Source organism: Notolepis coatsorum (genome assembly GCF_963971535.1).
Source record: "Notolepis coatsorum genome assembly, chromosome: 1".
In the NCBI taxonomy this organism is placed as follows: Eukaryota; Metazoa; Chordata; class Actinopteri; order Aulopiformes; family Paralepididae; genus Notolepis; species Notolepis coatsorum.
The window spans coordinates 188,197,943-188,225,111 of record NC_140165.1 but is presented as its reverse complement, the minus strand read 5'-3'; the positions used below and the strand labels follow the sequence as shown (position 1 = coordinate 188,225,111).

The window sequence follows — 27,169 nt, the reverse complement described above, 5'->3', positions numbered from 1 at the left end:
CAACCTCGGGGGCCTGTATGGACCCGGTCAATCGGGACTATGAGTTCTGCATGGTCGGAGCCTATCAGCAGGGTCGGGGTAGCGCCGTCTATGAGCGGGATAGGTAATTGGCGCAGGTGCACATATTTATCCATCAACTTGGTGACAGGGTAGGTGTACTGCGATAGTCCTATTTCTTGGCTGGTGAAAGCATTTGTAATCTTGTACCGTCGCTCTGGCTGCCCGTTTGCTGCGATGGTGAAGGAGACATTCTCGCCCTTTATCGTCTTTAAATCTCTTCTTATTGTCCGAATCGTCATTTCGTTCTTGCTCCCCCGCAGTCCCAGCTGGGTCGCAGCGGATGCGAGCAGAAGGGTCTTCTCTGACCCGTCATCAAGGACGGCGTAAGTGTCCATGACTTTATCTTGGTAGCTCAATGTCACACGGACTACCTTTAGGAGCACTTGGGCTCCGCTGCTGCTGGCGGGGTCAATGTACATGACACTTGCCTTGGTGCCGCTCCGTGGTGCAGGTATAGGCCGTCTTCCGTTACTATCGTGTAGTATATCTAGATGGGCTCCATCGCACCGGCTGCACCTTTTCTTTAGGCGGCATTCGGCTGCCATGTGGGGCCGCGCACATCGATAACAGCGCCGGTTGGACTTTATCCATTGACTCACTTCTTCTGCATTCATCTTTGTGAATAGGTCACATTGTGACAGCCAGTGTTCTTTCTCACAGTAGGGACACGCTATCTTCCACTTCTCTTTTCTCGAGGGGGTGCTGTGACTCTTACTGCTCGGTACTGACTCTGATTGGTGCATGACAGTCACCGATCTTCTTCCATCATTTATTCTCCTGGGTCCCTCTCTGGAGCTTGGCGTGCTCCGCCCGAAGGTATCCAGTCGTAAGCTGCTGACTTCTCTCGCCAGGAAGTCGGCTAGATCAAGGAGGGATGGCTCGGGGCCGTTGGGGTCCCGGTAATCCCTCTGCCGCCTAAAGCGCTCCTGTCTTGCGGGTGGCAGCTTCTCCAAAATCCTCTCGACGTTAGAGTTGGCGTATAGCTCATGCATGCCCTTCTCCCGTTGCGCTCCCAGCATCCCTACCAGGGACTGCACTTTGATTGACAGGTCGTCTAGTGAGCGATTGTCTGTGGCTGGGGGTAGGCGATCAATATGCCTTATCTCTTGGATTACGTAATCCCATATACGTCCATATCTCTGATCCAGCGCTGCAAGGGCCGCTGTGTATGGGGTCGAAGAGGTAGCATAGGCTAGCGCTATATTGTGCGCTCGCGGTACTTTCAGGTGCTTCAGTAATATTGCATACTTGTGGCGTTCATCAGCGACATCCACCATCATTGTTTCTAAGCACATCCGGAGCTCCGTGTACTGTGCTCGACTCTCATAGGCGAAGTCTGGGAATGACGGTGTGGCATTGTATGACGCCGTGGATGGCTGATACATCGGCGAGCGTTGGGGGAGAGACCTCCTGGGCGAGTCCCCTCTTGCGCCTCGCTGTGGGCTGGTACTGGCAGGGTACCATGGCCCGCTGGTCCAGGTGCTATTCCTCGGGGCTGGTCGTGCGTCGTGCTCACCCGTGAATAGAGTCGGGGGTCTGTAGCGCAGCGCCGCGGGGGTATAGCCTGGACTGTATGGGACCTCCTGGTCCGGTGGAGTACTGTGCTGTCGTCGGGCTTGGTTCTCCTCCTCTTCCTCTTCTTCCTCTATCAGATCTTCCAGATCCTGTAATCGTTTATTTAGCTTCTCCGCAGTGTATGCCGCTCCTTCCTTGTAGCTGGGTCTCGCTTGGACCGGTCTGTGAAGGGGGTCTGCGGGGGGTATAGACTCAGTCTGTTGGTCAAGTTCAGGGTCGCTTGCTCGTTGAGGAGACGCTGCCCTTGACTGTTGTCTCGACGAGTTCCTTGAGCCCCTGGCGGAGGGAGAGGGTGTTGTCCTTTTGATCAGCTGCTCTATTAGTTGCGCTTGTAGTCTGTCGCGCTCTGCGTCTCTTTGGGCGCCGGCAGCGGCGCGCTGGGCGTCGGCCCGGTCTCTTGCCATATTCTCTTCTGTCTGGAGGCGTCTCATCTCCAGGCGTGTGCGCTCTTCTTCGCTCCGTTGCTGCGCTTGAAGGCGTTCTCTTTCAATAGTAAAATGTTCGCGCTCGCTAAGCGCCTGCGCTTGGAGTCGATCGCGTTCGGTAGAGGCTGTCAGGCTGACGAGGAACGCCTGTTGTAGTATCCTCTCCGCTTCGCTGGGGGAAGGCGGTTGTGGAGGTGAGCCGCTCCTGCGTGAGCCGCTCCTGGGGGTACTCGTTGGGGAGTCCTGGAGCTCTATTTCCTCGGCGCTCTCCTCCTCTTCTTCCGTGCAGAGTTCTCTCTCTGTAGGGTTGTCTTCCTCCCGGGGCTGGTCGGGGACTACTTCTTGGGTAGTGGCGGGGGGTAAAGGCATGTCAATTCCCTCCTGGTCCCCACCGTGAGCTTGGTCACTTACATTAGGACCTACTAGGGCCTCTGTGGTCGGGGAAACCTGGTCGTTAAGGTCAGACATAATTTTACTTTCTACTTTTACCGCATTTACCGTTTGTCGAAGGCTAGGTAGTTGACTGACAGTGTAAGCCTCTAAGTACTGAGGTGTCTGTCGTCTGCGCCGCAGGCGTTCTAGGTTAGGAGGATCGTTTCGTGGAGTGTTCATCATAGGCCATTTCGATATTAATAACACTATATTAATATTACACTAGTTACCCTCCGGCTCGAAGGACCAATTGTAACTGAGGGGTACAATTCCCTGACTGTATTGTTAGATATGATATTTAATACCACTACCTCTTGTACTTTAACTTCTGGCCATCCAGTACATGATATAAGTATGATGAACACTTTCCCACCTGATGAAACGAATCCACACAAATGTACCAAATCGAAGGTTTAATATAGCAAAAGGTATATACAACGTTCACTTAATTACATTTATGATTTGAAATATGAAATATGCACTTTTATGGCAAATGAGTATTCGTAGGTAAATCAACATTGAATGTCCAATCTCTGGTTACGCAGGGAGTAAGTATACAACCTGGAATATTTAGGAAACGATAGCGATGGTACTTAAATGATTATAGCTGGATACACTAAGGGGGGGGGGGGTCCCGCTGGTTGTAAGACAGTAGGAGGGGGGGGTTAGAGAAGCCGCTGGCGGTATCCCATCTGGCCGACGGTGTCTTGGGAGAATCCAAAGTCTTGGACACGGTGCCCACAGAACCTCGGTCCGCAGACGAATACAGCTGGACCCTCTGTGGACGGTAGCTGCCGGTCCACAACGGAGAGACGTGAGGCGACCTCACTGGTGTAGAGCGCCGTCTCACCTGGAGTCCTCTCCGGGGGGTAGTTCCAACACTCTGCAGTGTTGGCCTTTATCCATGGAATAATCAAAGCACCCAAAGCATAATCCAAGCCGTGGAAGGCTCGCCGTCGTCCGGGTAGAGTAATCCAATATACAGGTCCAGTCGCTCTTGGCCCGGAGCTCCTCGGATGCAAGCACCACTAGGGGTCTGCTCAGCCTGGTTAAGCGTCCAGATAACGTCAGGAACGATGGGGGTACTGATAACTTTAGAACTCTAACCGAACGATGCACCATACATAAATAGACTATTATTAGCTTAATAGAATACGTCCAACTCGACGGTATAGTGCCAAACTATGACTATTCAACTATTAATCTACACGATATCTCAATGCCTATTCTGGGCCAAGTAGGCCTTACTACACCGCACGTGCGTCGTGGGGAGGCTTTGCGTCTGTCACTCTGTTGGAGGGTAAAGAACTGGACTAAAAGGAAGTTCTACTTTACTTGCGCCATATATATATGCGCTATGAACAAATAGTACCATTCGTATTTCGCCCGACATATTCCTGCGCGGAACCGGGGCTTGCCACGACATGTTAGGCGGCACGATTGAACTTGGACCTAGGGGTATGGCAACCTGGCGCCAGGTTCTCGTCCAATGGTAGAATGAAACTATTATGGGCTGTTTAGTAGACTAAAGGGATATTCAATGCATATTGTACAAGGAATATACAGGGGATATCAAACGATATACAAATACAATTAAATATATATATATAAATAAATATACATATTCGGTTTAATCTGATCCTTCACAACAAGCAGCATCAGTACACAGTAAGAGGCCTTGTTTTCCAAGATGGCTGCTTGTAAACATTGGTAACCACTTTGGAAAGAAGGCACTTAATTTCTGCACAGTGGTAGAGTAGGTAAAACACAGGAAAAACACATTAATTTACTGTAGTAGTAATAATAATAACAACAACAACAACAACAATCAACAATCATCATAATAATCATAGTCATCATCATCTTCCTCATCATAATACCACAGCTCTACACTGGCTACCAGTTAGTTTTATCTATACAATCAAAGCTTAAATATTTTCTATATACCTATTTATACACCTGCACATAACCCATATAACTCTGTATGATAGCATGTACAATAATACTGTATATACCGTATGTTTATTCTTACCATATACATATTTATCCAACTCTGTCTGTACATACCTGCAAATAATCCTTACATATCTGTAGATACTGTATCTATATTATCTGTACATATCCCTTACCTACTCTTAGTTACGCTGCTGGCCAGTATGACTACTACCATAGTGTCTTTATACCTGTATCACTGTACATAATAATACTACAACTCTGTACATACATCTCATTTATATATTTTATACCCAGTTTAATCACCTGTACATTGTATATTACTTTACTGTTACATTTGTACACTGGTTAGATCCCAAAACTCTTTTCGTTGTACTATACTTGTGCTGTATAATGACAATACATTTGAATCTAATCTAATCTAATCTAATCAAAATCTACTGCAAATAATACAACTAACAGGTTAGAATCAGACATTTTCCTCCATATCAATGGGATATGGGTCAACTCCAGCAACATGTTATTGTTCCTTCAGTAGAATTATGGTGATGTAATATATATACATGCTGCTGTTACCACCCTAAAGCCCTTAGATGTTATATATCACTCTGCTCTTAGATGTATTACTGGTGATACCTACAGTATATATCACTCTGCTCTTAGATGTGTTACTGGTGATACCTACAGTATTATATCACTCTGCTCTTAGATGTATTACTGGTGATACCTACAGTATATATCACTCTGCTCTTAGATGTATTACTGGTGATACCTACAGTATATATCACTCTGCTCTTAGATGTGTTACTGGTGATACCTTCAGTATATATCACTCTGCTCTTAGATGTGTTACTGGTGATACCTTCAGTATATATCACTCTGCTCTTAGATGTACTGTATTACTGGTGATGGTGATACCTACAGTACCAATCACTGTAGGCCTACTCTCTATGAAAAAGCTTGCTGACCCTCTCTCTCCGTGAGGCGAGATCAACATTGGTATAATTTATTTACAAAGCCTCCTAAACACATTTACATTACTTCACCCCCACCCCCAAAAACGAAACTTTCATTACTTCACTACTAGACCTCAATGTAGGAGTTTATCAAACCCACTCTCAGGACTGGATCACACTACATGTTCCTCTGGTCAACTCTAAACTCAGAAAGACTGCTTTTAGATTTTGTGCTCCTGACTTGTGGATTACTGTACCTGTAACTACAAAGCACTTAGAATATCGACTCCCTGGTGACACTGGGACATTTAAAAAAGGTGCTTTTACATCTTAATGTGTTTTAATGTAATTGTTTGTGCTATATTTTTGTGTCTTAATATTTGTGTCTTATTATCTGATTTATCTTTTTTTTATTTTCTATTTTAATAATTTTTTTATTGCTTTCTGCCTATTGTAATCTCAGCGCTATTGAAAATGAGGGTCCGCCCTCAATAATCTCAGAGGATCTAAATAAAGGTTGAATGAATAAGTGAATGAATGAATGAAAACTTTATTTAACAGATTGCAGAATGGGTACAATACAGTACGGCTCAATACATACAATTGTTAAGGGGATGCAGACCTGAGAAAGACGTTTGTCTTGTTTCCATCAGGGTCCCCCATTTTCAATTCATATAGACATTTATGACATACACAACATACATGACATATATGGCATAGGGACATATAGGTATTTAGTACTGATACATTTGTGACATAAACGGTATTCAAATATACAGTACTGTTACCCCTAGATCCTGATAGAGTATATACATATGATGGTGAGGGGACTGTACATTAGGAGGGGGTGGGTGGGTTGGAGAGAAATATACATACGGCGGGGAGGGAATATATAAATGCGGTGGGGAGGAGACTGTCTATTAGGAGGTGGTGGGGGTTTTGGGCATTTACAGTGGCCAGTTTCGAATTGCAGCCTCCCGTAGGTGCTCTTTAAGTAACCTTCATTATGTGACACATTCACATTGTGATGACAGAAAGCTGTGGGGTTTTATTGTTTATTGTGTGATTGTGCTCTGGAAGCTGAGTACCGCTGCAGTAACAGTGGTTATTGTGTTCGTAGGACAGCCTTCCTGTTATTGATGATTCACCTGGATGTTTGTGTGAGTCACTCTGCAACAAAACAACTCTCCACTAGAATAGCCGTCACAGCTTGTCTGCAGTAGACTAACAGCATTTATACAACGGCATGCAAATTTCTCGATTCTGATGAAACAGTAAAGTTACACGTGGGTATTTGTAATAACCCCACGCTCTTGGTCCCAGGACCCGCCCACAACCGAATTACTATCACTCCGCCATGCGAGTTTTTAGAAGTGAAAGCAAGATGGCGGACAGTAAACGTTACGAAAGGATATGGTGATAGGGTCATAAAGACTAAATGAAAAACGATTCTGTCATGGCGAATGTGTTAGTTTCTTAAACAATGTTGGATGATGTAATTGATGGGTCATGAGTCATTGTGGAACAAAATAAAAATCGTGCAAATTGATTGATTGATTGATTAATTGCAAATGTATTATTATTATTTTTTTACCTACTTTCTATAGAAGCAGCTGGGAGGTGCGCTGTTTTAAGTGAGCGTGGATTATTGAATTGATTGATTGATTGATTGCTAATTTTATTACTGTCCGCCTTCTTTCCAACTGGTTAAGTTTAGGCACTCTTTCGAAGTCACTCTCTTTCGAAGTTGGTTAAGGTTAGAGTTTGTCTTTAGAGCAGGGCGATAGACCACCAGCCCTGATTCCAAACTCTAACCTTAACCAACTTCGAAAGAGAGCGACTTCGAAAGAGTGCCTAAACTTAACCAGTTGAAAAAAAAATACCCTCTTATAGGGCAAAGAACCCCCCCCCCCCCCCCTATAAAGGGCAAGGAAAACTTTTTTTTATTTGTTTTACCTACTTTCTATAGAAGCATCTAAGAATGCTTGTTGTGGGTTGTGAGAATTAGACCACCCCTAGGCATGGTCTAATTCTCACAACCCACTCCTGCGCGTGATGTAATGCTTTAGTCTATCTCCACTGTGTTATACACAGACCATACAGTAATGTTGGAGACATACATGCTGAATCTCACTTTCATTCATTCATTCAATCTTTATTTCAACTTGAAAATTCATTGAGGGCAAGCCCTCATTTCCAATGACGTCGAGCATACAAACATACTGTAATAATAGATACATGATAAATACAATAAACAATACAATATATACAATGAGTGCAATCATAATAAAATGTGTACAATCAATTAAAAACAATTACAGATTATGAAGGAATGGTTGGTAATCAAGGATTTAAACTGACCAAAGGATACCAAAGCATTGAGTTTTAGAGTTTAGAATAGAATAGAATAGAATAGAAATACTTTTATTATCCCGTGGGAAATTAGACACTGCAAATCGCTCAACATTTAAACATTTAGACAGGACAGGTCACAAATTAGAATAATAACACAAATCAAATCAAGTTGCCTAGGATAAGAGTAGAGTAAAATAAAATAGGATAAAATAAAATAAAATATACAGAAATAAATACAGTAAGAATATACTGAGCATATTGAGCATGGGGTAAACAATTTGGTCAATATAATTATAATTTAAATCTAACTAAATGAAATATGAAATATATATTCCAGTATTCAGTGTCACAAGGTGCAGTATGCTTTAGATTGATTGATTGATTGAAAACTTTATTAACAGATTGCAGAATGGGTACAGTACAGTACAGCTCAATACATACAATTGTTATGGGGATGCAGACCAGAGAAAGACTTTCGTCTTGTTTACATCAGGGTCCCCCATTTTCAATTCATCGTAACATGACATACATGACATACAGATAGACAGAACTGCTACATCTATACATTTATGACATATCAGATTTGCAATTACAGTACTGTTTGTGATACAAAAAGAGTCCAGAAAGAAAAAGTATATACATTTGACGTAGAAACTGTACATTGGATTGGGTAGGTGGGGTAGGTAGTGTATTGTCCTCCTTGGGTTCCAATAAGACTTAGATCAATGTCTGGCAGCCGTCGCTGCCCCCTGTTGTGGAGCCTGGAGGCCGCTAGTCGCGTCCTCCTGCCACTATTGAGCTGCCGCTCTGTGCTCAGTGATGCAGTGAGGCACAGTGATGCATTATATAGTCTGATGGCTGTTGGAATGAAGGACTTCCTGTGCCGTTCAGTGCTGCATTTGGGTAGTGTGAGCCTAGCACTCAGTAGCGGCGCCAGAGAATTGGCCTCGCGGGAGCTTTGGAGGGGCTGGATTGTTTATAGCAGGGGCTAATGAATTTTAATGCAACAAACAAAATACCGGCTAATATAGGCTAGGGGTCGGCTATTAGGTTTGGCCACGGGCCATATTTTCCACAAGCCGTTTCTTGGCGGGCCAGGATCAAAAACAATGGCTAATTTAATATCCTGATATTGAAAAAAAATAAAAACGTTTTTCTCTGGTCTGCATCCCCTTAACAATTGTGTGTATTGCGCCGTACTGTATTGTACCCATTCTGCAATCTGTTTTTCATTCATTCATTCATTCATTCATTCATGAACAGCAGATCAGCTGTTGCAGTCAGATCACCGTGGCGGGTGACGAACAGATCAGAATGCATGCAAACACGACTCACCCTACCTTGTTTGTTGTTAAGTCCTCCAAAATCCCTGCTAATGTTTGAAACATGTCACATATCCACTCGCCACCCTCCAATTCCAGATTGGCGTTGAATGCAGCAGCTACTTTATCTGCCAACTTGCCTCGTTGTTGTTGTTGTTGTTGTCGCCACATATTATGCAGAGAGGACGTCGGCTCGGCACGCAAGAATCACCGACCTGTTGCGATAAACCCGTATTTTATGTATGGCTCCTGTTTATTAAAAGAAGCGTTATATTTCCCCGAATCGTTCTTATTTATATCCAAAGATGTTTGTTTTGTTTTTTGAACTCGCACGCATCTCGAACGCGGAAGTGAAAGTGCGTTAGGGACTATTGGTGTAGTCCCGGTGGGACTATTCCATTGGTTCTCCCAGTCCACGTGACCATTTCTAGCATTTCAATTGGCTATAGTGACAGACATGCTTTTGATGACGTCCGGTAGATAGATACAGCTTCACAATAAAAGAGGTGGAGATACTCATCACGCAAACCCACGATAATGTTGCCGTCTCTCTGCCAAATTTCTCAGTTCTTCGCTAAAATACATTCGTAATGTATTTTATATATAAATAAAATAAAAAACATAACTGGGAGGGGGGGCTTAGAGGGGGCTAAGCCTTTTTCAGAGGGGGCTTAAGACCCTGCTAGCTCCTCCCCCCCGCCGCCCCTGCTAGCACTGAACATGCTCCTCCTGTCAGCCAAGTCTGTGTATAGGGGGTGGGTGGGGTTTTCCCTGATGGCCTGGAGCTTAGCGAGGCTCCTCCTCTCCGCCACCCTCGCTAGAGAGTCCAGCTCCACCCCAACCACGGTGCTGGCCTTCCTGACCAGCTTATCCAGCCTGGTTGTGTCCACTGCTCTCAGTCCGCTGCCCCAGCAGGTCACAGCGTACAAGAAGGCGCCCGCCACCACCGACTCATAGAACATCCTCAACATCCTTGTACAGACATTGAAGGATCTCAGCCTTCTGAGGAAGTAGAGTCGGCTCTGGCCCTTCTTGTATAGTGCTTCTGCATGTTTTGACCTGTTCAGTTTGTTGTCGATGTGCACACCGAGGTATTTGTACACCTCAACCATGTCCACATCAACTCCCCTGATGGAAACGGGGGTCACAGGTGCACTCCTCCTCCTCCCCAGTTTGTTGTATGATGTTCCACTTGTCAGGAGCAAAGAAGCTAAAAGCAGATTTCCCATGTTCAGTACAAACTCTAGGTGCTTTAAGTGTGAACCAATCATTGGAATGTGTATTATATATGTCCACTCCAACAGATAAGTGAGATAGACAGCCAGGCAGAGCAGATGATAATTATGGTGAGTAGAGGTTTGTGACACAATTTCCTGATTTCTAGTTAGTGTAATACTAGTCACTGTTCTACATTCTCTCATAGGGCCGACCTCTAGTTAGTGTAATACTAGTCACTGTTCTACATTCTCTCATAAGGCTGACTTCTAGTTAGTGTAATACTAGTCACTGTTCTACATTCTCTCATAAGGCTGACTTCTAGTTAGTGTAATACTAGTCACTGTTCTACATTCTCTCATAGGGCCGACCTCTAGTTAGTGTAATACTAGTCACTGTTCTACATTCTCTCATAGGGCCGACCTCTAGTTAGTGTAATACTAGTCACTGTTCTACATTCTCTCATAGGGCCGACCTCTAGTTAGTGTAATACTAGTCACTGTTCTACATTCTCTCATAGGGCCGACCTCTAGTTGTGAGGATTGGTCCGTTGCCGCCGCACGCTTCAAGGTCTTCAAGGTACCAATTACCGTCGCGCACCTGAAGTGAGTTCTAATCAGCTCGCTGGAGCCCTTCATATACTCTGGGTTTCCTAACGTTCATTGTCGGGTCGTTCTTGTTGCTACCATCACCTGCCGCGTCTCCGGCGTGAGACGTCGTGCCAGCCATCACCACCTGTCGTCGTTTCCTGGAGTGGGACACCGCCTTCGCTCTCTACTACTCCACGGGAGGATTCCAGTGTTCCCACTCCAGACGTCGAGCCGGCTACTTCCCAGCTCCCTCTTCGTGATCCCCGTTCCTGGGGTGAGGCTCGCCATCGCTCCCTATTACTCCACGGGAGGATGGCGTGTTCTCACCCCGTTCCCCTCGGACCCCTGTGTTCTACTGCCGCGTCTCCGGCGTGAGACGACGTGCCCCCCGTCACCACCTGTCGCCGTTTTCCTGGAGTGGGACACCGCCTTCGCTCTCTACTACTCCACGGGAGGATTCCAGTGTTCCCACTCCAGACGTCAAGCCGGCTACTTCCCAACTCCCTCTTCGTGGTCCTGGTTCCTGGGGTGAGGCTCGCCATCGCTCCTTATTACTCCACGGGAGGACGGCGTGTTCTCATCCCGTTCCCCTCGGACCCCCTGTGTGCTGCGTTGCCCGTGGGCAGCGTCTGGTCGGGAGGAAGAGGATTCCTTGGCAGAGCTGAGCCGCAGAGCCCTACTCGGTTGTAGGGACGAAGAAGATCCCCGTTACTTTTTCCCAGCCTGTTCGCCCGTTAAAGGCACAGTGCCGCCTTTCTGTTGTTCATGGACGTTTGATGTTTTTACCCCCTTAAAGGCTGAGTGCCGCTTTTTTGTATTAAATAAATAATGCCCTGTTTTTGGCTAACTCTCATACCTGTCTTGTGTTGTGCTATTGGGGTCGGTTTCAAACCATAACACTAGTTAGTGTAATACTAGTCACTGTTCTACATTCTCTTATAGGGCCGACCTCTAGTTAGTGTAATACTAGTCACTGTTCTACATTCTCTCATAGGGCCGACCTCTAGTTAGTGTAATACTAGTCACTGTTCTACATTCTCTTATAGGGCCGACCTCTAGTTAGTGTAATACTAATCACTGTTCTACATTCTCTCATAAGGCTGACTTCTAGTTAGTGTAATACTAGTCACTGTTCTACATTCTCTCATAAGGCTGACTTCTAGTTAGTGTAATACTAGTCACTGTTCTACATTCTCTCATAGGGCTGACTTCTAGTCAGTGTAATAATAATACCTGTTATACATTCTCTCATAGGGCTGACTTCTAGTCAGTTAAATAATAGTCCCTGTTATACATTCTCTCATAGGACTGACTTCTAGTCAGTTAAATGGTAAATGGACTGCATTTATATAACAGCTTTTATCCAAAGTGCTGCACTTATGCCTCACATTCACTCATACATTCACAGACCCACGGCTGGAGGCAACCATGCAAGGTGCCAACCTGCTCATCGGGAGCAGTTAGGGGTTAAGTGTCTTGCTCAAGCAATCAAGGAATCGAACCAACTAATCAGTTGAAATCAAACTGTTCCTCAATTGTTCAACGTTGAGAACTCACATGGAGAACCACTGGGAAAAACCAATACAATAAAGCATCACCATCATGTATGAATTTTGAAGCTATTTTGGTTTCTATATCGTTGAGGTGAATCATTGCCAGCAGGTCCATTATATAACACTCTGTGGCCTCATTTAATTGAGGGTGAAGGTAAGAGAGAATTATCTGGGCAAAGATGACACCATAATGGATGTTTCTGGTCTGTTTGTACTCAGTAGCTGTATTTTATAAAGTCGAGTTGAATGTTTGAGAGCAGGCTTTTAGTCCAACACTCAGTGAGTTATTAAGAATGAGGTTGAAGGTGAGAGAGACTACCTATTACTACGGAAAATTAGCGCTGCAATACATCACTGACATAAACACACACATCAGACTGACTTCACAACAGTAAGTGAGTAGGGGGGGGGGGGGGGGGGGTAATGGAGCCAACAGTGGACAGTATTTATGGTAAAGGTCACTTCCACTCAAAAACAGGTTTTTATGGTTAATTCCTGTTGGCGGTATGACTTTCATTATACAGCACTGCCCACTTGGAATTCCTGGTAAATATCAATGGGTGCTTGTTATCAATTTGCATATTCATAGATCAGTCAATGAGGGTAAAGGTGTAGAGATGCTGCTGAGACATGTTCAGGAGTTTATTGAACAATTAGTTTGTTTTCTTTTGTGAAGAAGAGAGCGGAGGGGACTCACGTGTGCGATGCTGATGCCACAGTATATAGAGAAGGCCATTGCCAGGTCCTCGTCAAAACGGTTGAACCACGGACCGTTTGTCTTATTCACCAACTCAGCTACACCAATCACCGCTGAGAGAGAGAAGGAGGGAAGGAGAGAGGAGGGATGGAGGGAGAGAGGAGGCATAGGGGGAGGATGGGAGAGATGGAAGGAGAGAGAAAAGATGGAAGGGGAGAGGAGGGATGGAGCGAGAGAGGAGGGGTGGAAGAGGAGAGGAGGGATGGAGAGGGGGAGTGTTACGTTCTGGACACCGACTGTGGTCGGTGACCACCCACATTCCTGGCATATGTCACTGGGCTTGTCACCTGTCATTTCCCTGTCAATTAGTGCTGTCACTTAGGGGTGGTTCCTGATTGGCTGTCACGGGGGTGTGTGTGGAATGTTGGTATTTGGTGTCTATGTAACATACCTCTCTTCTGCTTGTTCATTGTCAGGTCTTCACTAATTGCGTTCGGGGATAACGCGGACGGTTCTACTCTGGACCTCCAATAAGCTCCCATTTACCTTATTTTCCACTTGTGCTATTAGCATTTGTCTCTCTTAGAATTTACTCTGTGTTCTTACTATTAAAGTCGAACCTGTTCAAGAGTAAACACTCTCTGTCTCTGTGATTGCCTTCACCCATTGGAATTCACCTACCTCCATTCTGACAGGGGAGGGATGGAAGGGGAGAGGAGGGATGGAGGGAAAGAGGAGGGATGGAAGAGGAGTGGAGGGATGGAGGGAAAGAGGAGGGGTGGAAGAGGAGAGGAGGGATGGAAGGGGAGAGGAGGGATGGAAGAGGAGAGGAGGGATGGAAGGGGAGAGGAGGGATGGAGGGAGAGAGGAGGGATGGAAGAGGAGCAGAAGGATGGAGGGAAAGAGGAGGGATGGAAGAGGAGGAGGGATGGAGGGAAAGAGGAGGGGTGGAAGAGGAGAGGAGGGATGGAAGGGGAGAGGAGGGATGGAAGAGGAGATGATGGATGGAGGGGGAGAGGAGGGATGGAGGGGGAGAGGAGGGATGGAGGGAGAGAGGGATGGAAGGGGAGAGGAGGGGTAGAGGGAGAGAGGAGGGATGGCAGAGGAGCAGAGGGATGGAGGGAAAGAGGATGGATGGAAGAGGAGAGGAGGGATGGAAGGGGAGAGGAGGGATGGAGGGAGAGAGGAGGGATGGCAGAGGAGCAGAGGGATGGAGGGAAAGAGAAGGGATGGAAGAGGAGAGGAGGGATGGAAGGGGGAGGGATGGAAGAGGGTCTTGTATCAGTGTCCCATCCTGTGACAATAATAATAGGTTCAGCCAGACCTAGTGTATTGTAGAGAGTGGTCTGGCTACATAGTGTAGAGAGAGAGGTCTGGCTACGTAGTGTAGAGAGAGTGGTCTGGCTAGGTAGTGTAGAGAGAGTGGTCTGGCTACGTAGCGTGGAGAGTGGTCTGGCTACATAGTGTGGAGAGAGAGGTCTGGCTACGTAGTGTGAAGAGTGGTCTGGCTACGTAGTGTGGAGAGAGAGGTCTGGCTACATAGTGTAAAGAGTGGTCTGGCTACGTAGTGTGGAGAGAGAGGTCTGGCTACGTAGTGTGAAGAGTGGTCTGGCTACTGGCTACGTAGTGTAACATAGTGTGGAGAGAGGTCTGGCTACGTAGTGTAACATAGTGTGGAGAGAGGTCTGGCTACGTAGTCTACCATAGTGTGGAGAGAGGTCTGGCTATACGTAGTGTGGAGAGAGGTCTGGCTATGTAGTGTACCATAGTGTGGAGCGAGGTCTGGCTACGTAGTGCAATGTAGTTTAGAGAGAGGTCTGGCTATGTAGTGTGGAGAGAGGTCTGGCTACGCGAGACGACTGTCCAAGGGTCCCAGCAAGGCTAGTGGGTCCTACCATCGTTCTCATCCTTGATGGGGAAACAGAGGATGTTTCTGGTCCTGAAGCCGGTGCTGTCGTCCACCCCGCGGTAGAACAGAGGGTGAGAGTAGGCGTCCTTAATGTTGAGGATCTGACCTGTGGTGGCAACATGACCTGCTATCCCCTGGTCTGCTGGGATACGAAACTCCTTCTGTAAACACACACACACACACACACACACACACGCACACACACACACACACACACACACACACACACACACACACACACCTTAATTTGAGTGAGATTAAGGCCATGTCCACTTGTATATGGATATTATTTATAAACATAATATGCAGTTATATATGCAGTTAGACAGTTACTAACAATCCTACACAGAACCTCTGACTTCAACACGGCAGCAACTGAAAAGAAAAATAATGACCAGTACTTTGTTGGCAGTGTGAAAATATGCAGAGAAACATTAAATATCTTTGGAACCGTTTGTGTTCAATTGTATCTGAATCGGGAGATTATCTTCTCTATGTCAAAATGTAAAGTGTATACTGTATCTCCATCGCACATAGCTGGCTGGCAGTGCACATAAGATAAGATAGATAAGATAAGATATTCCTTTATTGATCCCCTTGGGGAAATTCAGGCATCATAGCAGCATGGGGGAGGGGAGGTACAGGTATTAAAAACCAGCAGTGTAAACAATATAACAAGTCAATATAATGAACTAACTAACTAACTGAAATATACAGTATTCACAGTATCAAAGTATCACATAAGGTGCAGTATGCATAAGGTAGTGTTATTGTCCTTTTTAGGTTCCTAGTAGTTGTAGTTGGATGTCTGGCAGCAGTCCCTGCCCACTGTTGTGGAGCCTGATGGCCGCTGGTATGAAGGACTGGCTGAGGCGGTTAGTTGAGTGTCGGGGGGTATGAGTCTGTGACTGAACGTGCTTTTCATCTTGACTAGCTCGTCGTAGAGGGGGTGGGAGGGATTCTCCAGGATAGCAGCCAGCTTCCTTCTCATCCCCCTCTAGTCTGACCAGCTCGACTCCCACCATGGAGCTAGCCTTCCTCACCAGCTTGTTCAGTTTGTTGGTGTCCCTCGAGTGGATGTAGCCCCCCCAGCATGCCACAGCATAGAAGAGGACGCTGGCCACTACAGACTGGTAGAATGACTGCAGCAGTCTATTGCAAACATTGAAGGACCTGAGTCTCCTCAGGAAGAACAGCCTGCTCTGTCCCTTCCTGTAGAGGGCCTCTGTGTTGTCCGACCAGTCCAGTTTATTGTTCAGGTGTACCCCAAGGAACTTATATGACTTGATAGAATAGCGCGTATGCTATTGAAATACATTTTCTCTAACGAACGCATCTACAGTATTTCTATATTTCATATAGTTTCTCTATTTACTCCAGTGCGCCGTCAGACAGTTTCGCCCATCAGACAGATTCAACCGTCAGACGCTGCTTGCGAGGCCCGAGGCGCTTGTGGAATTCCCCATCCCATCTGACAGGCTATTTATGTTCTATGTAGGCTATCTTGTTGCAAAATAATAATAATAATAATAATAATAATAATAATAATAATAATAATAATAATAATAATAGCCTCATTTAACACTTTAATCGCCGAAAACACCGGAACTCGTCTTTGCTCGCCATGCTCATTCTGCCGAAGACGCCGTAACTCGTCTTTGATCTGTTTACATCTTTTTTCGATTTTCCCAGTCTGAACTTCACCGCGGAGCTTTTGGCAGCGAGTTTGGACCGGAAACTGCAGTTCCTCTCAAATTACACTAGGTGGCAGTGTCCCCCTATTTTCTAACACTGTATCACAAGAGAATGAATATTGCACCCTACAATGAAGCTGGCATTTGATTGGCCAGCATACCTGACCACAGGTATAAAAGTTTGCGGCATCCCAGAATCGACGAGGTTTTGTAGGGGAGAGAGAGAGAGAGAGAGAGAGAGATAGATAGAGAGATAGAGAGAGAGAGATTGAGAGAGAGATATTTGTATTGTGATCAGCCTATAGTCTATATTTATAGTTTTATACAGTATAGTGGTAGTATCAGAATAATTGTAAGGTTTCAGCTGTGCTTTAGAAGTACTTAGTCGTGCTAACTAGTAGTACTTTTATGAGGGATTAGTGTGCAGTTTAGTTAGTATATTGTAGTAGTAGTAATAGTAGTTTGATCAGTTAGTAGTTCCATTTAGATCAGTATGAGGAGACGTAGTGTAGGTAAGCGAGGCGACAGACCGACGGCGGATCGGTTTGTTCAAACGAAGCTGGCATTTGGACCCGCCATTGCAGCAGCAGCAGCACCAACGACCGGTCCTTTGGTAGCTCCGATCGGAGAGAGCCGTGAGACCGTCGCTGGGCCCAGCGACGTGTCTCGCCCCGGGACCGGGAGCGGCTCTCCCCGTCGCAGTTCGAGGAATAGGAAGGTGGCCGCTGTGCTGATATCTTCTTCAGCCTCCTCGGACAGAGATTCAACTGTGCATGAATCTGACGGCAGCGCCGATTGGCAACCACCAGGTAAGGTCGTGTATATGTGATTGTGTGTGTGTGAAACGTGTATATTTTGATGATGATTTACCTAACGCTAATTGATTCATTGTATACTGTGTGTAACTGAGGGGTACAATTCCCTGACTGTATTGATAAGTATGGTATCATTAAACCACTACCGCTTTATGTACTTTAACTACTGGCCACACAGTACATGATATAGATATGATGAACACTTTCCCACCTGATGAAACTAAATAGCGATGGTACTTAAATGATTATAGCTGGATACACTAAAGGGGGTCGCGCTGGTTGTAAGTCAGTAGGGGGGGGGGGGTTAGGAGAGCCGCTGGCGATATCCCATCTGGCCAACGATTTCTTGGGAGAATTCAGAGTGCTGAACACGGTGCCCACAGAACCTTGGTCCACAGATGAATACAGCTGGGCCCTCTTGTAGACGGTAGCTGCCGGTCCACAACGAAGAGACGTGAGGCGACCTCACTCGGGTTAGAGCGCCGTCTCACCTGGACTCCTCTCGGGGGTAGTTCCAACACTCACCAGTGTTGGCTGTTATCCATGGCATAATCAAAGCACCCAAAGCAAGTAGATAATCCAAGCCGTGTAGGGCTCGCCGTCGCCCGGGTAAGGTAATCCAATGTGCAGGTCCACTCGTCCTGGCCCAGAACTCCTCGGATGAAAGCACCACACGTGGTCTGCCCAGCCTGGTTAAGACTCTAGATAACGCGAGGAAACGATGGGGGTACTGCTCACTTTATAACTCTAACCGAACGATGCACCATACATAATAGACTATTATTAACTTAATAGAAATACGTCCCACTCGACGGTATAGTGCCAAACTATGACAATTCAACTATTAATCCACACGATGTCTCAATGCCATTCTGAGGCCAAGTTGACCATACTGCACCACACATGGATCGTGGGTGAGGCTTAACGTCTTGCCACTAGGTTGGAGGGTAAAGAACTAAGGGCTAAGGGACTAAAAGAAAGTTCTACTTTACTTGCGCCCTATTTATATGCACGGTGAACAAATAGTACCATTCGTATTTCGGTAGCCGTATTCCTACGCGGAACCGGGGCTAGTTGGGACATGTTCGTCGGCACTATTGAACTTGACTCAAGGGGCCTGTCTGCTGGCGCCAGGTTCTTGTCCAATGAGAGAATGAACTATTATGGGCTGTAGTAGACTAAAGGGATATTCAGTGTATATGTACAAAGAATATACAAGGTGTAACTGAGGGGTACAATTCCCTGACTGTATTAATCAAGTACTGATATCATTAAATCACTACCGTCTATGTACTACTGGCCAATACTGTACACAAGTATATTAGATTAGAACACTTCCACAATAACACGGTTTTCCACACAAAATACTCGGTTAGAATATTTATTACATAAAGGGGATTATATTACATGACTTAGTTGCGCTTATAAGGCAAACAGAATGTGCATAGGCGAGTCAATAGTAAATATTAAGAATTATCTCTGGTACTCTGGGATGGGGTGTACTACCGGTTGTAAGCCAGCAGGGGGGGGGCAATGCTCTATGAATGTCAATGGTCCACGGAGCTTCAGCAAGACACCTGGAGACGGTGTATTTACTCCCTGAGTCAGCGGGGAAAAGCAGCCTGGTAATCCCAGGGTGCGCTCCGCGCAGATGAAGGTGGAAGTCGTGGAGTCTCTGGCACGACAGAGACGGGCTTGAGTGATGTCCCCACGGGCACGTGGATCCCACAGCAGTGGGTGTAGACGGTTCTCTGCTTCCAGCAGCTTGGTGAAGAATGAAGAATAATAATCCTTGCCGGAGAGTGGCACGGCTGGCGGGGTGTAAATCCTCCGTGGTGCTGCTGGTCCGGTGTAGATATCCTCCGGTGCGGTAGTGCACGGTTGACCTTGACGTTACTATACTATTAGCACGGGCAATAAGTGCTCTATGTAGACGCACAATTACTCACTCCACGTGGTCTTTGACTCGTAATGAAGGTTTACTAATAAATAGCGAACGATACGACAAACAGACGTATTAGGATAACACGAGACTATCTTGGGGCAATGCGAGCCCTGCTCTGCCCACGTTGCGTAGTGGGTGAGACGTTGCTTGGATAACTGGAACTGAACTGAACTGAAGGCGAACTGAAAGAAAGTTCTGTATTTGCTGGTCATATTTATACGTACGGTGGACAAATAGTGCCTATCTCATTTCTGTCGCCTCTCGGTCTCGTAGCCGTGGGCGAAAGCGGGCATGTTTGGGCAAGTCCTGGCGGTAGCTTTCAAGTCAGCTCGAGGGGGTAAGGCAGTGGCGCCGGGGGATCGCTTCCAATAGGAGAACGAATATTATGGTCTGTCCTGCTACCAGGTAAAGGGATATTCCGTATATATTGTACAAGGAATATACAGGGGATATCAAACGATATACAATATTATACATGGGATCTCAGGCAATAAATATATATATTCGGTTTAATCTGTAACAGCCGCCCCCTAATTAGTCCCACCTAATTAGCTAAGCAGGGACAGATTAACCGCACTGTCCACTACTCAATGTCCGTTGTGAGGGGTCGGGCAGTTCACAAAGTCAGGGGGTCATGGTCGTCATTAGGCGAGTCGGGGAGCCTTGGCGACTCTATCAGCCTTGCCACGGGTCGGTTGTAGATCCGCCCTTGGCCGAGCACTTCTGCCACTCTGACCTTTCCGTCGGCACCAGTGGTCACTTTGCTTACGCGGCCGGCCGGCCACGCAGCTCGGGGTGGTGACTGGTCTATGGTCATGACGACTGGACGGGATGAAGGGGGGCTTAGGAGGAAGCGGGCCTGAGACTGCTTTGATCTGGGCTTGGCTGTGCTTTCTCCTCCTCCGTCTGTTTCTCTTGTTCGCTCTGTACCCCGTGTGAGGAGGGGCCGGTCCCGGCCGCCCCGTCAAGGAGTCGCTTGGGGTGCTGGGTTCGAGGTCAGCTACGTCTGAAGCGCAGCTGAGGGGGGTGGAGTTCCGAACTCCCTCTGGTACCCACGGTTCTCTCACGGGCCTCTCGCTTAATGTCAATAGCCTCTGCTGTACGGGGGAGAGGCCGGTGTCGCTGGCCTCTGTGTGTAGGCAGCTAGTGGCTGTTGTTCGGTTGAGAGATTTAGCGAGGGGGCCTTGTAGTGTCCACCCTAGGCGGGTCTCGACTGCTGCAGGACAGCCTCGGGTTCCGGTATGGACCCGGTCTATCGGGACGATGAGGTCTGCATGGTCGGAGCCTATCAGCAGGGTCGGGGTGGCGCCGTCTATGAGCGGGATAGGTAGTTGACGCAGGTGCACGTATTTATCCATCAGCTGTGGGATGGGGTAGGTGCACTGTGATAGTCCTATTTCTTGGCTGGTGAAAGCATTTGTAATCCTATACCGTCGCTCTGGCTGCCCGCTTGCTGCGATAGTGAAGGAGATATTCTCGCCCTTTATCGTCTTTAAATCTCTTCTTATTGTCCGAATCGTCATTTGGTTCTCGCTCCCCCGCAGTCCCAGCTGGGCCGCGGCGGACGCGAGCAGAAGGGTCTTCTCTGACCCGTCATCAAGGACGGCGTAAGTGTCCATGACTTTGTCCCCGTGGCTCAGGAGCACTCTGACCACTTTGAGGAGCACTCGGGGGGTCTCGCTGTGCTGGTCAATGTGGAGCACTCCTGTTGGTCGGTTGTCTTGGACCTTCTGGTGGGCTCCGCACCGTGCTGCGCGGTAAGCGGCGCCCGCCTGGGCCGCCTCACGCCACTGGTCCACTTGGACGGGGTTCAGTGTCTTATATTCGGCGCACTGTGCCAGCCAGTGTCCGCCGTCGCAGTAGGTACAGTAGGGAGCGGTCTGGTGGCTCTTCAGTGCTGGTGCCACCGCCTCGGCATGGTACAGTACCGCGACGGGCCCACTCGGTTGTCCTGGCTGACGATTGTTGAGGTCATGCAGGACCTCCAGGTGGGTGCCACCGCACCTGCTGCACTTCCTCTTCAAGTGGCACTCAGCTGCTAGGTGGCTGCGCGCGCAGCGGCGGTGGTCCTTGACCCACTGGCTCACATCATCCGTGGTCAGCTTCTTGAAATCTTCGCACTGATGGAGCCGATGTTCTCCCTCGCAGTACTGGCACTCAATCTTCCACTGGTCCTCTTTCGTCGAGGGGGTGTTGTGGTTCTGGTGCTGCGGTACTGATTCGGCCTGGTGCATAACAGTCACCGATCTTCTTCCATCATTTATTCTCCTGGGTCCCTCTCTGGAGCTTGGCGTGCTCCGCCCGAATGTATCTAGTCGTAAGCTGCTGACTTCTCTCGCCAGGAAGTCGGCTAGATCAAGGAGGGATGGCTCGGGGCCGTTGGGATCCCGGTAGTCTCTCTGCCGCCTAAAACGCTCTTGTCTTGCGGGTGGCAGCTTCTCCAAAATCCTCTCGACGTTAGAGTTGGCGTATAGCTCATGCATGCCCTTTTCCCGTTGCGCTCCCAGCATCCCTACCAGGGACTGTACTTTGATTGACAGGTCGTCTAGTGAGCGATTGTCTGTTGCTGGGGGTAAGCGGTCAATATGCCTTATCTCTTCTATTACGTAATCCCATATACGTCCATATCTCTGGTCCAGCGCCGCTAGGGCCGCTGTGTATGGTGTCGAAGAGGTGGCATAGGCCAGCGCTATATTGTGCGCTCGCGGTACTTTCAGGTGCTTCAGTAATATTGCATACTTGTGGCGTTCATCAGCGACATCCACCATCATTGTCTCTAGGCACATCCGGAGCTCCGTGTACTGTGCTCGACTCTCATAGGCGAAGTCGGGAAATGACGGCGTGGCAATGTATGATGTCATGGATGACTGGCACATCGGTGAGCGTTGGGGGAGAGGCCTCCTAGGCGAGTCTCCTCTTGCGTGTCGTCTTGGGCTGGTACTTGGTGGGTACCGAAGGTCGGGTACCCAGGTGCTGTTCCTCAGGGCTGACGGTGCGTCAAACTCACCCGTGAGTGGAGTCGGGGGTTTGTAACGCAGGGCCTCGGGGCTGACTTCTGGGCTGTACTGGACCTCCTGGTCCTGAGTACGTTGCTGCTGGTCGGGGCTGTACTGGGCCTCCTGGGCCAGAGCACGTTGCTGCTGGTCGGCTTCACACTCCTCTTCCTCCTCCTCTCCCTCTGCTAGGACCTGGAGTCGTCTGTTCAGTCTCTCGGCGTGGTTCGGTTCTGTACCCCGGTTGCTAGGTCTCGTATGGACCGGCTGGGGAGGGGGTTCGGAGACGTGGACAGGATCCTCCTGTAGGCGGGGTCCCGGGTCGCTTCGTCGGGTAGGGGAATGTGTCCTAGACCCATATCTTGACGACCTCTGGGAGCTCCGTGCGGAGTGAGGGGGTGTCGCCATGGCAACCAGTTTGTCCATTAGCTCCGCCTGCAGCCGGTCGCGCTCTGCCTCGCGCCGGGCATGGGCTGCGTCGCGCGCGGCTTCGCGCTGGGCATTGGCGATGTCGCGCTGCGCATTGGCGCTGGCCTGGGCAGCGTCGCGCTGTGCGTTGGCGACGTCGCGCTGGGCATTGGCGCTGGCATGGGCGGCGTGGAGCTGTGCATTTGCGACGTCGGCGCGGCTTCTCTCGATGTTCTCTTCTGTCTGGAGGCGTCTGGTCTCCAGTCTTATTCGGTCGTCTTCGCTCCTTTGTTGCGCCTGGAAGCGCTCTCGCTCACCTGCGAAATGTTCGCGCTCGCACGTCTGTTGCGCTTGAAGTCGATCGCGTTCGGTGGAGGCTGCCAGGGTGGCGATGAGTGCCTGCGCCAGCATCTTGTCCGCCTCGCTGGGGGAAGACGCCGTTCGGGGCGATCGGCTCCCGGCAGTACTTGTTGGAGATCCGTTCTCCTGTTGCGTACCGAGGAGATCCGTCTCCTGGGTGCGCGTCTCTTTAGGGTTGTCTTCCTCCCGGAGCTGATCGGGGGCTATTTCTTCGGTATTGTCTGGGGGTAAAGTCGTGTCAGTTCCCTCCTGGTCCCCACCGTGAGCTTGGTCAGTTACATTAGCACCCACTAGGGCCTCTGTGGTCGGGGTAACCTGGTTGTTAAGGTCAGACATAATTTTACTTTCTACTTTTTCCGCGTTTGACTTCCCTTTAAAGCTAGGTATTGGACTGACAGAGTATGCCTCTAGATAGGGAGGTGGCTGTCGTCTGCGCTGCGGGCGATCTAGCTTAGGAGAACCGTTTGTGGAGTGTTCGTCATCGGCCATGTCAATATTAATATTATATTAGTATTACGCTAATTATTCTCCGGCTATCGAAGGACCAATTGTAACTGAGGGGTACAATTCCCTGACTGTATTAATCAAGTACTGATATCATTAAATCACTACCGTCTATGTACTACTGGCCAATACTGTACACAAGTATATTAGATTAGAACACTTCCACAATAACACGGTTTTCCACACAAAATACTCGGTTAGAATATTTATTACATAAAGGGGATTATATTACATGACTTAGTTGCGCTTATAAGGCAAACAGAATGTGCATAGGCGAGTCAATAGTAAATATTAAGAATTATCTCTGGTACTCTGGGATGGGGTGTACTACCGGTTGTAAGCCAGCAGGGGGGGGGCAATGCTCTATGAATGTCAATGGTCCACGGAGCTTCAGCAAGACACCTGGAGACGGTGTATTTACTCCCTGAGTCAGCGGGGAAAAGCAGCCTGGTAATCCCAGGGTGCGCTCCGCGCAGATGAAGGTGGAAGTCGTGGAGTCTCTGGCACGACAGAGACGGGCTTGAGTGATGTCCCCACGGGCACGTGGATCCCACAGCAGTGGGTGTAGACGGTTCTCTGCTTCCAGCAGCTTGGTGAAGAATGAAGAATAATAATCCTTGCCGGAGAGTGGCACGGCTGGCGGGGTGTAAATCCTCCGTGGTGCTGCTGGTCCGGTGTAGATATCCTCCGGTGCGGTAGTGCACGGTTGACCTTGACGTTACTATACTATTAGCACGGGCAATAAGTGCTCTATGTAGACGCACAATTACTCACTCCACGTGGTCTTTGACTCGTAATGAAGGTTTACTAATAAATAGCGAACGATACGACAAACAGACGTATTAGGATAACACGAGACTATCTTGGGGCAATGCGAGCCCTGCTCTGCCCACGTTGCGTAGTGGGTGAGACGTTGCTTGGATAACTGGAACTGAACTGAACTGAAGGCGAACTGAAAGAAAGTTCTGTATTTGCTGGTCATATTTATACGTACGGTGGACAAATAGTGCCTATCTCATTTCTGTCGCCTCTCGGTCTCGTAGCCGTGGGCGAAAGCGGGCATGTTTGGGCAAGTCCTGGCGGTAGCTTTCAAGTCAGCTCGAGGGGGTAAGGCAGTGGCGCCGGGGGATCGCTTCCAATAGGAGAACGAATATTATGGTCTGTCCTGCTACCAGGTAAAGGGATATTCCGTATATATTGTACAAGGAATATACAGGGGATATCAAACGATATACAATATTATACATGGGATCTCAGGCAATAAATATATATATTCGGTTTAATCTGACCCTTTGTAACACAAGGGATATCAAACGATATACAAATACTATTAAATATATATCCATAAATAAATATATATATTCGGTTTAATCTGATCCTTCACAACAGCCGCCCCCTAATTAGTCCCACCTAATTAGCTAAGCAGAGACAGATTAACCGCACTGTCTACCACTCAAGGTCCGCTGTAAGGGTCAGTCAACTCACAAAGTCATGGGGTCATGGTCGTCATCGATAGTGTCTGGGAGTCTTGGCAGTTCTATTAGCCTCGCCACGGGTCGTGTGTAAGTTCGCCCTTGGACGAGCACTTCAGCTGCTCGGACCTTGCCATCGGCACCGGTGATCACTTTGCTTACGCGGCCAGCCGGCCACATAGCTCTGGGTAGTGACTGGTCGATAATCATGACGACTGTTCCTTCTGTCAAATTGTCTCTCTCTTTTACCCACTTCTGGCGGGTCTGTAGAGACGGTAGATAGTGGAGTAGGAAGCTATTCCAAAACTTGTCAGCCAGTACTTGACTGTACCTCCACATTCTTCGGCTGTTCGCTTCTTCAGGCCTGTACATTGTCTGGGGTAGCGCGGGGTCCAGCCGCACCATCAAGAGTGTGTTGGGGGTGACTGGGTCGACATCTGCTACATCACTTGAGACGTAACCGAGGGGCTTGGAGTTCAATACTCCCTCGATCTCCGTGAGGACTGTCATTAGGACTTCTTCCGCCACAGTCTGGGCCCCAAGCACGGCGTACAGGGCTGTCTTTATAGAACGTACTTCTCGTTCCCAGGTTCCACCGAAGTGGGGTGTGTTCGGGGGATTAAACTGGAAGTCAATCTGGGATGGAGCGAGGTGGGTCTTAAGTTCTGGGCCCATAGCTTGGAAGCTCTCTCTCAGCTCTCTTTCTCCGCCTTTGAAGTTTGTCCCGTGATCAGACAACAATGTAGACGGTTTTCCTTTCCGCAATGTGAATATTCGGAAGGCCATAAGGAATGAGTCTGTGCTCATGGTTGGAAGGAGTTCGATATGTATTGCTCTGGTGGTCATGCATTTGAATACAATACCCCACCGCTTCTCGGTTCCTCTTCCTTTCTTTATATACAACGGGCCAAAACAGTCCATGCCTGTGGAGTGAAAGGGCTTGTCGCCGAGTCGGAGGCGACAGGGAGGTAGGTCAGCCATCCGGGGTATGCTGGGCTGCGCGCGCCACTTTCGGCAGTCTAGACAGGTTCGCTGGAAGCGTCGCACTGCTTCTCTCCCTTGAAGTATCCAATAGCGACGTCTGATCTCCGCGAAGACTCTCTCTGCTCCTGCGTGGTGCACATCCTCGTCGTATTTCTTTATGATCAGCTCTGTGACCTTGTGTCGGCTGTTCAAGACTATCAGGTACTTAACGTCATCCGGTAGGTCGGGGGCTCTCCGCAGACGACCACCCACTCTGATGAGATTATGGGCGTCACTCTCGGGTGCCAGGTGGAGCAGTCTGCTGTCTGATGGGACGGGCTTTCCTCCCTGTAGACAGTCTAGCTCATCGGGGAACGAGTCTCTCTGGGCTCGTTGTAGTAGAAGAAGTTCTGCTTCTTCGTAGTCAGCTGCTGAAATGTCAGTGGTGGGCTGAATCTCTGGGTGGTGCCACAGCAATGTCTTAAGCTGCGCACTCTGTAGGGTGAGGCAATCATCTATGTTGGGGTCTGTGGAGGCGACTGTGCTCAATCCACAGAACATAGGTTTCTTGTTTTCAGCCTCCTCTTTACTCGCCTCCCGTGGGGTGGACATAGGCCACTCTTCTTCCGGGAGCTTGAGGAACTCTGGTCCGTCACTGTAGATGTTGTGACGGGTGAGGTCATCTAGGGACATTCCCCGGGTGATGACGTCAGCTGGGTTGTGTTTGGTGTCCACATACCGCCAGCTTGCTGCTTCTGTTAACTCTTGAATCTCTGTGACTCTGACTCCCACGAAGACCTTGTATCTGCATGAATCAGACTTGATCCATGTGAGTACTGTCGTAGAGTCTGACCACAAGATTGTTCTTTGCACCGGGGTGGTGAGTTCACGTTGGATTAACGTGGCTAGATGCGCTCCTGCTAGGGCTGCGCAGAGCTCTAGACGCGGGATAGATTGTTGCTTTCGTGGGGCT

At 48.3% G+C, this 27,169-nt stretch overlaps 1 protein-coding gene across 1 annotated transcript in view; it reads right to left on the bottom strand.

Annotated features, from left to right (window-relative positions):
* pde2a (phosphodiesterase 2A) overlaps positions 1 to 27,169 on the bottom strand; it is a gene marked incomplete at its 5' end in the record, with an annotated part of 420,725 nt that overhangs the window by 80,726 nt on the left and 312,830 nt on the right. The window contains 2 exons of the mRNA XM_084308457.1: positions 13,134 to 13,246; positions 15,029 to 15,203. Of these exons, the coding sequence (XP_084164583.1) occupies positions 13,134 to 13,246; positions 15,029 to 15,203 (288 nt within the window). The remainder of the gene's footprint in view (positions 1 to 13,133; positions 13,247 to 15,028; positions 15,204 to 27,169) is intronic.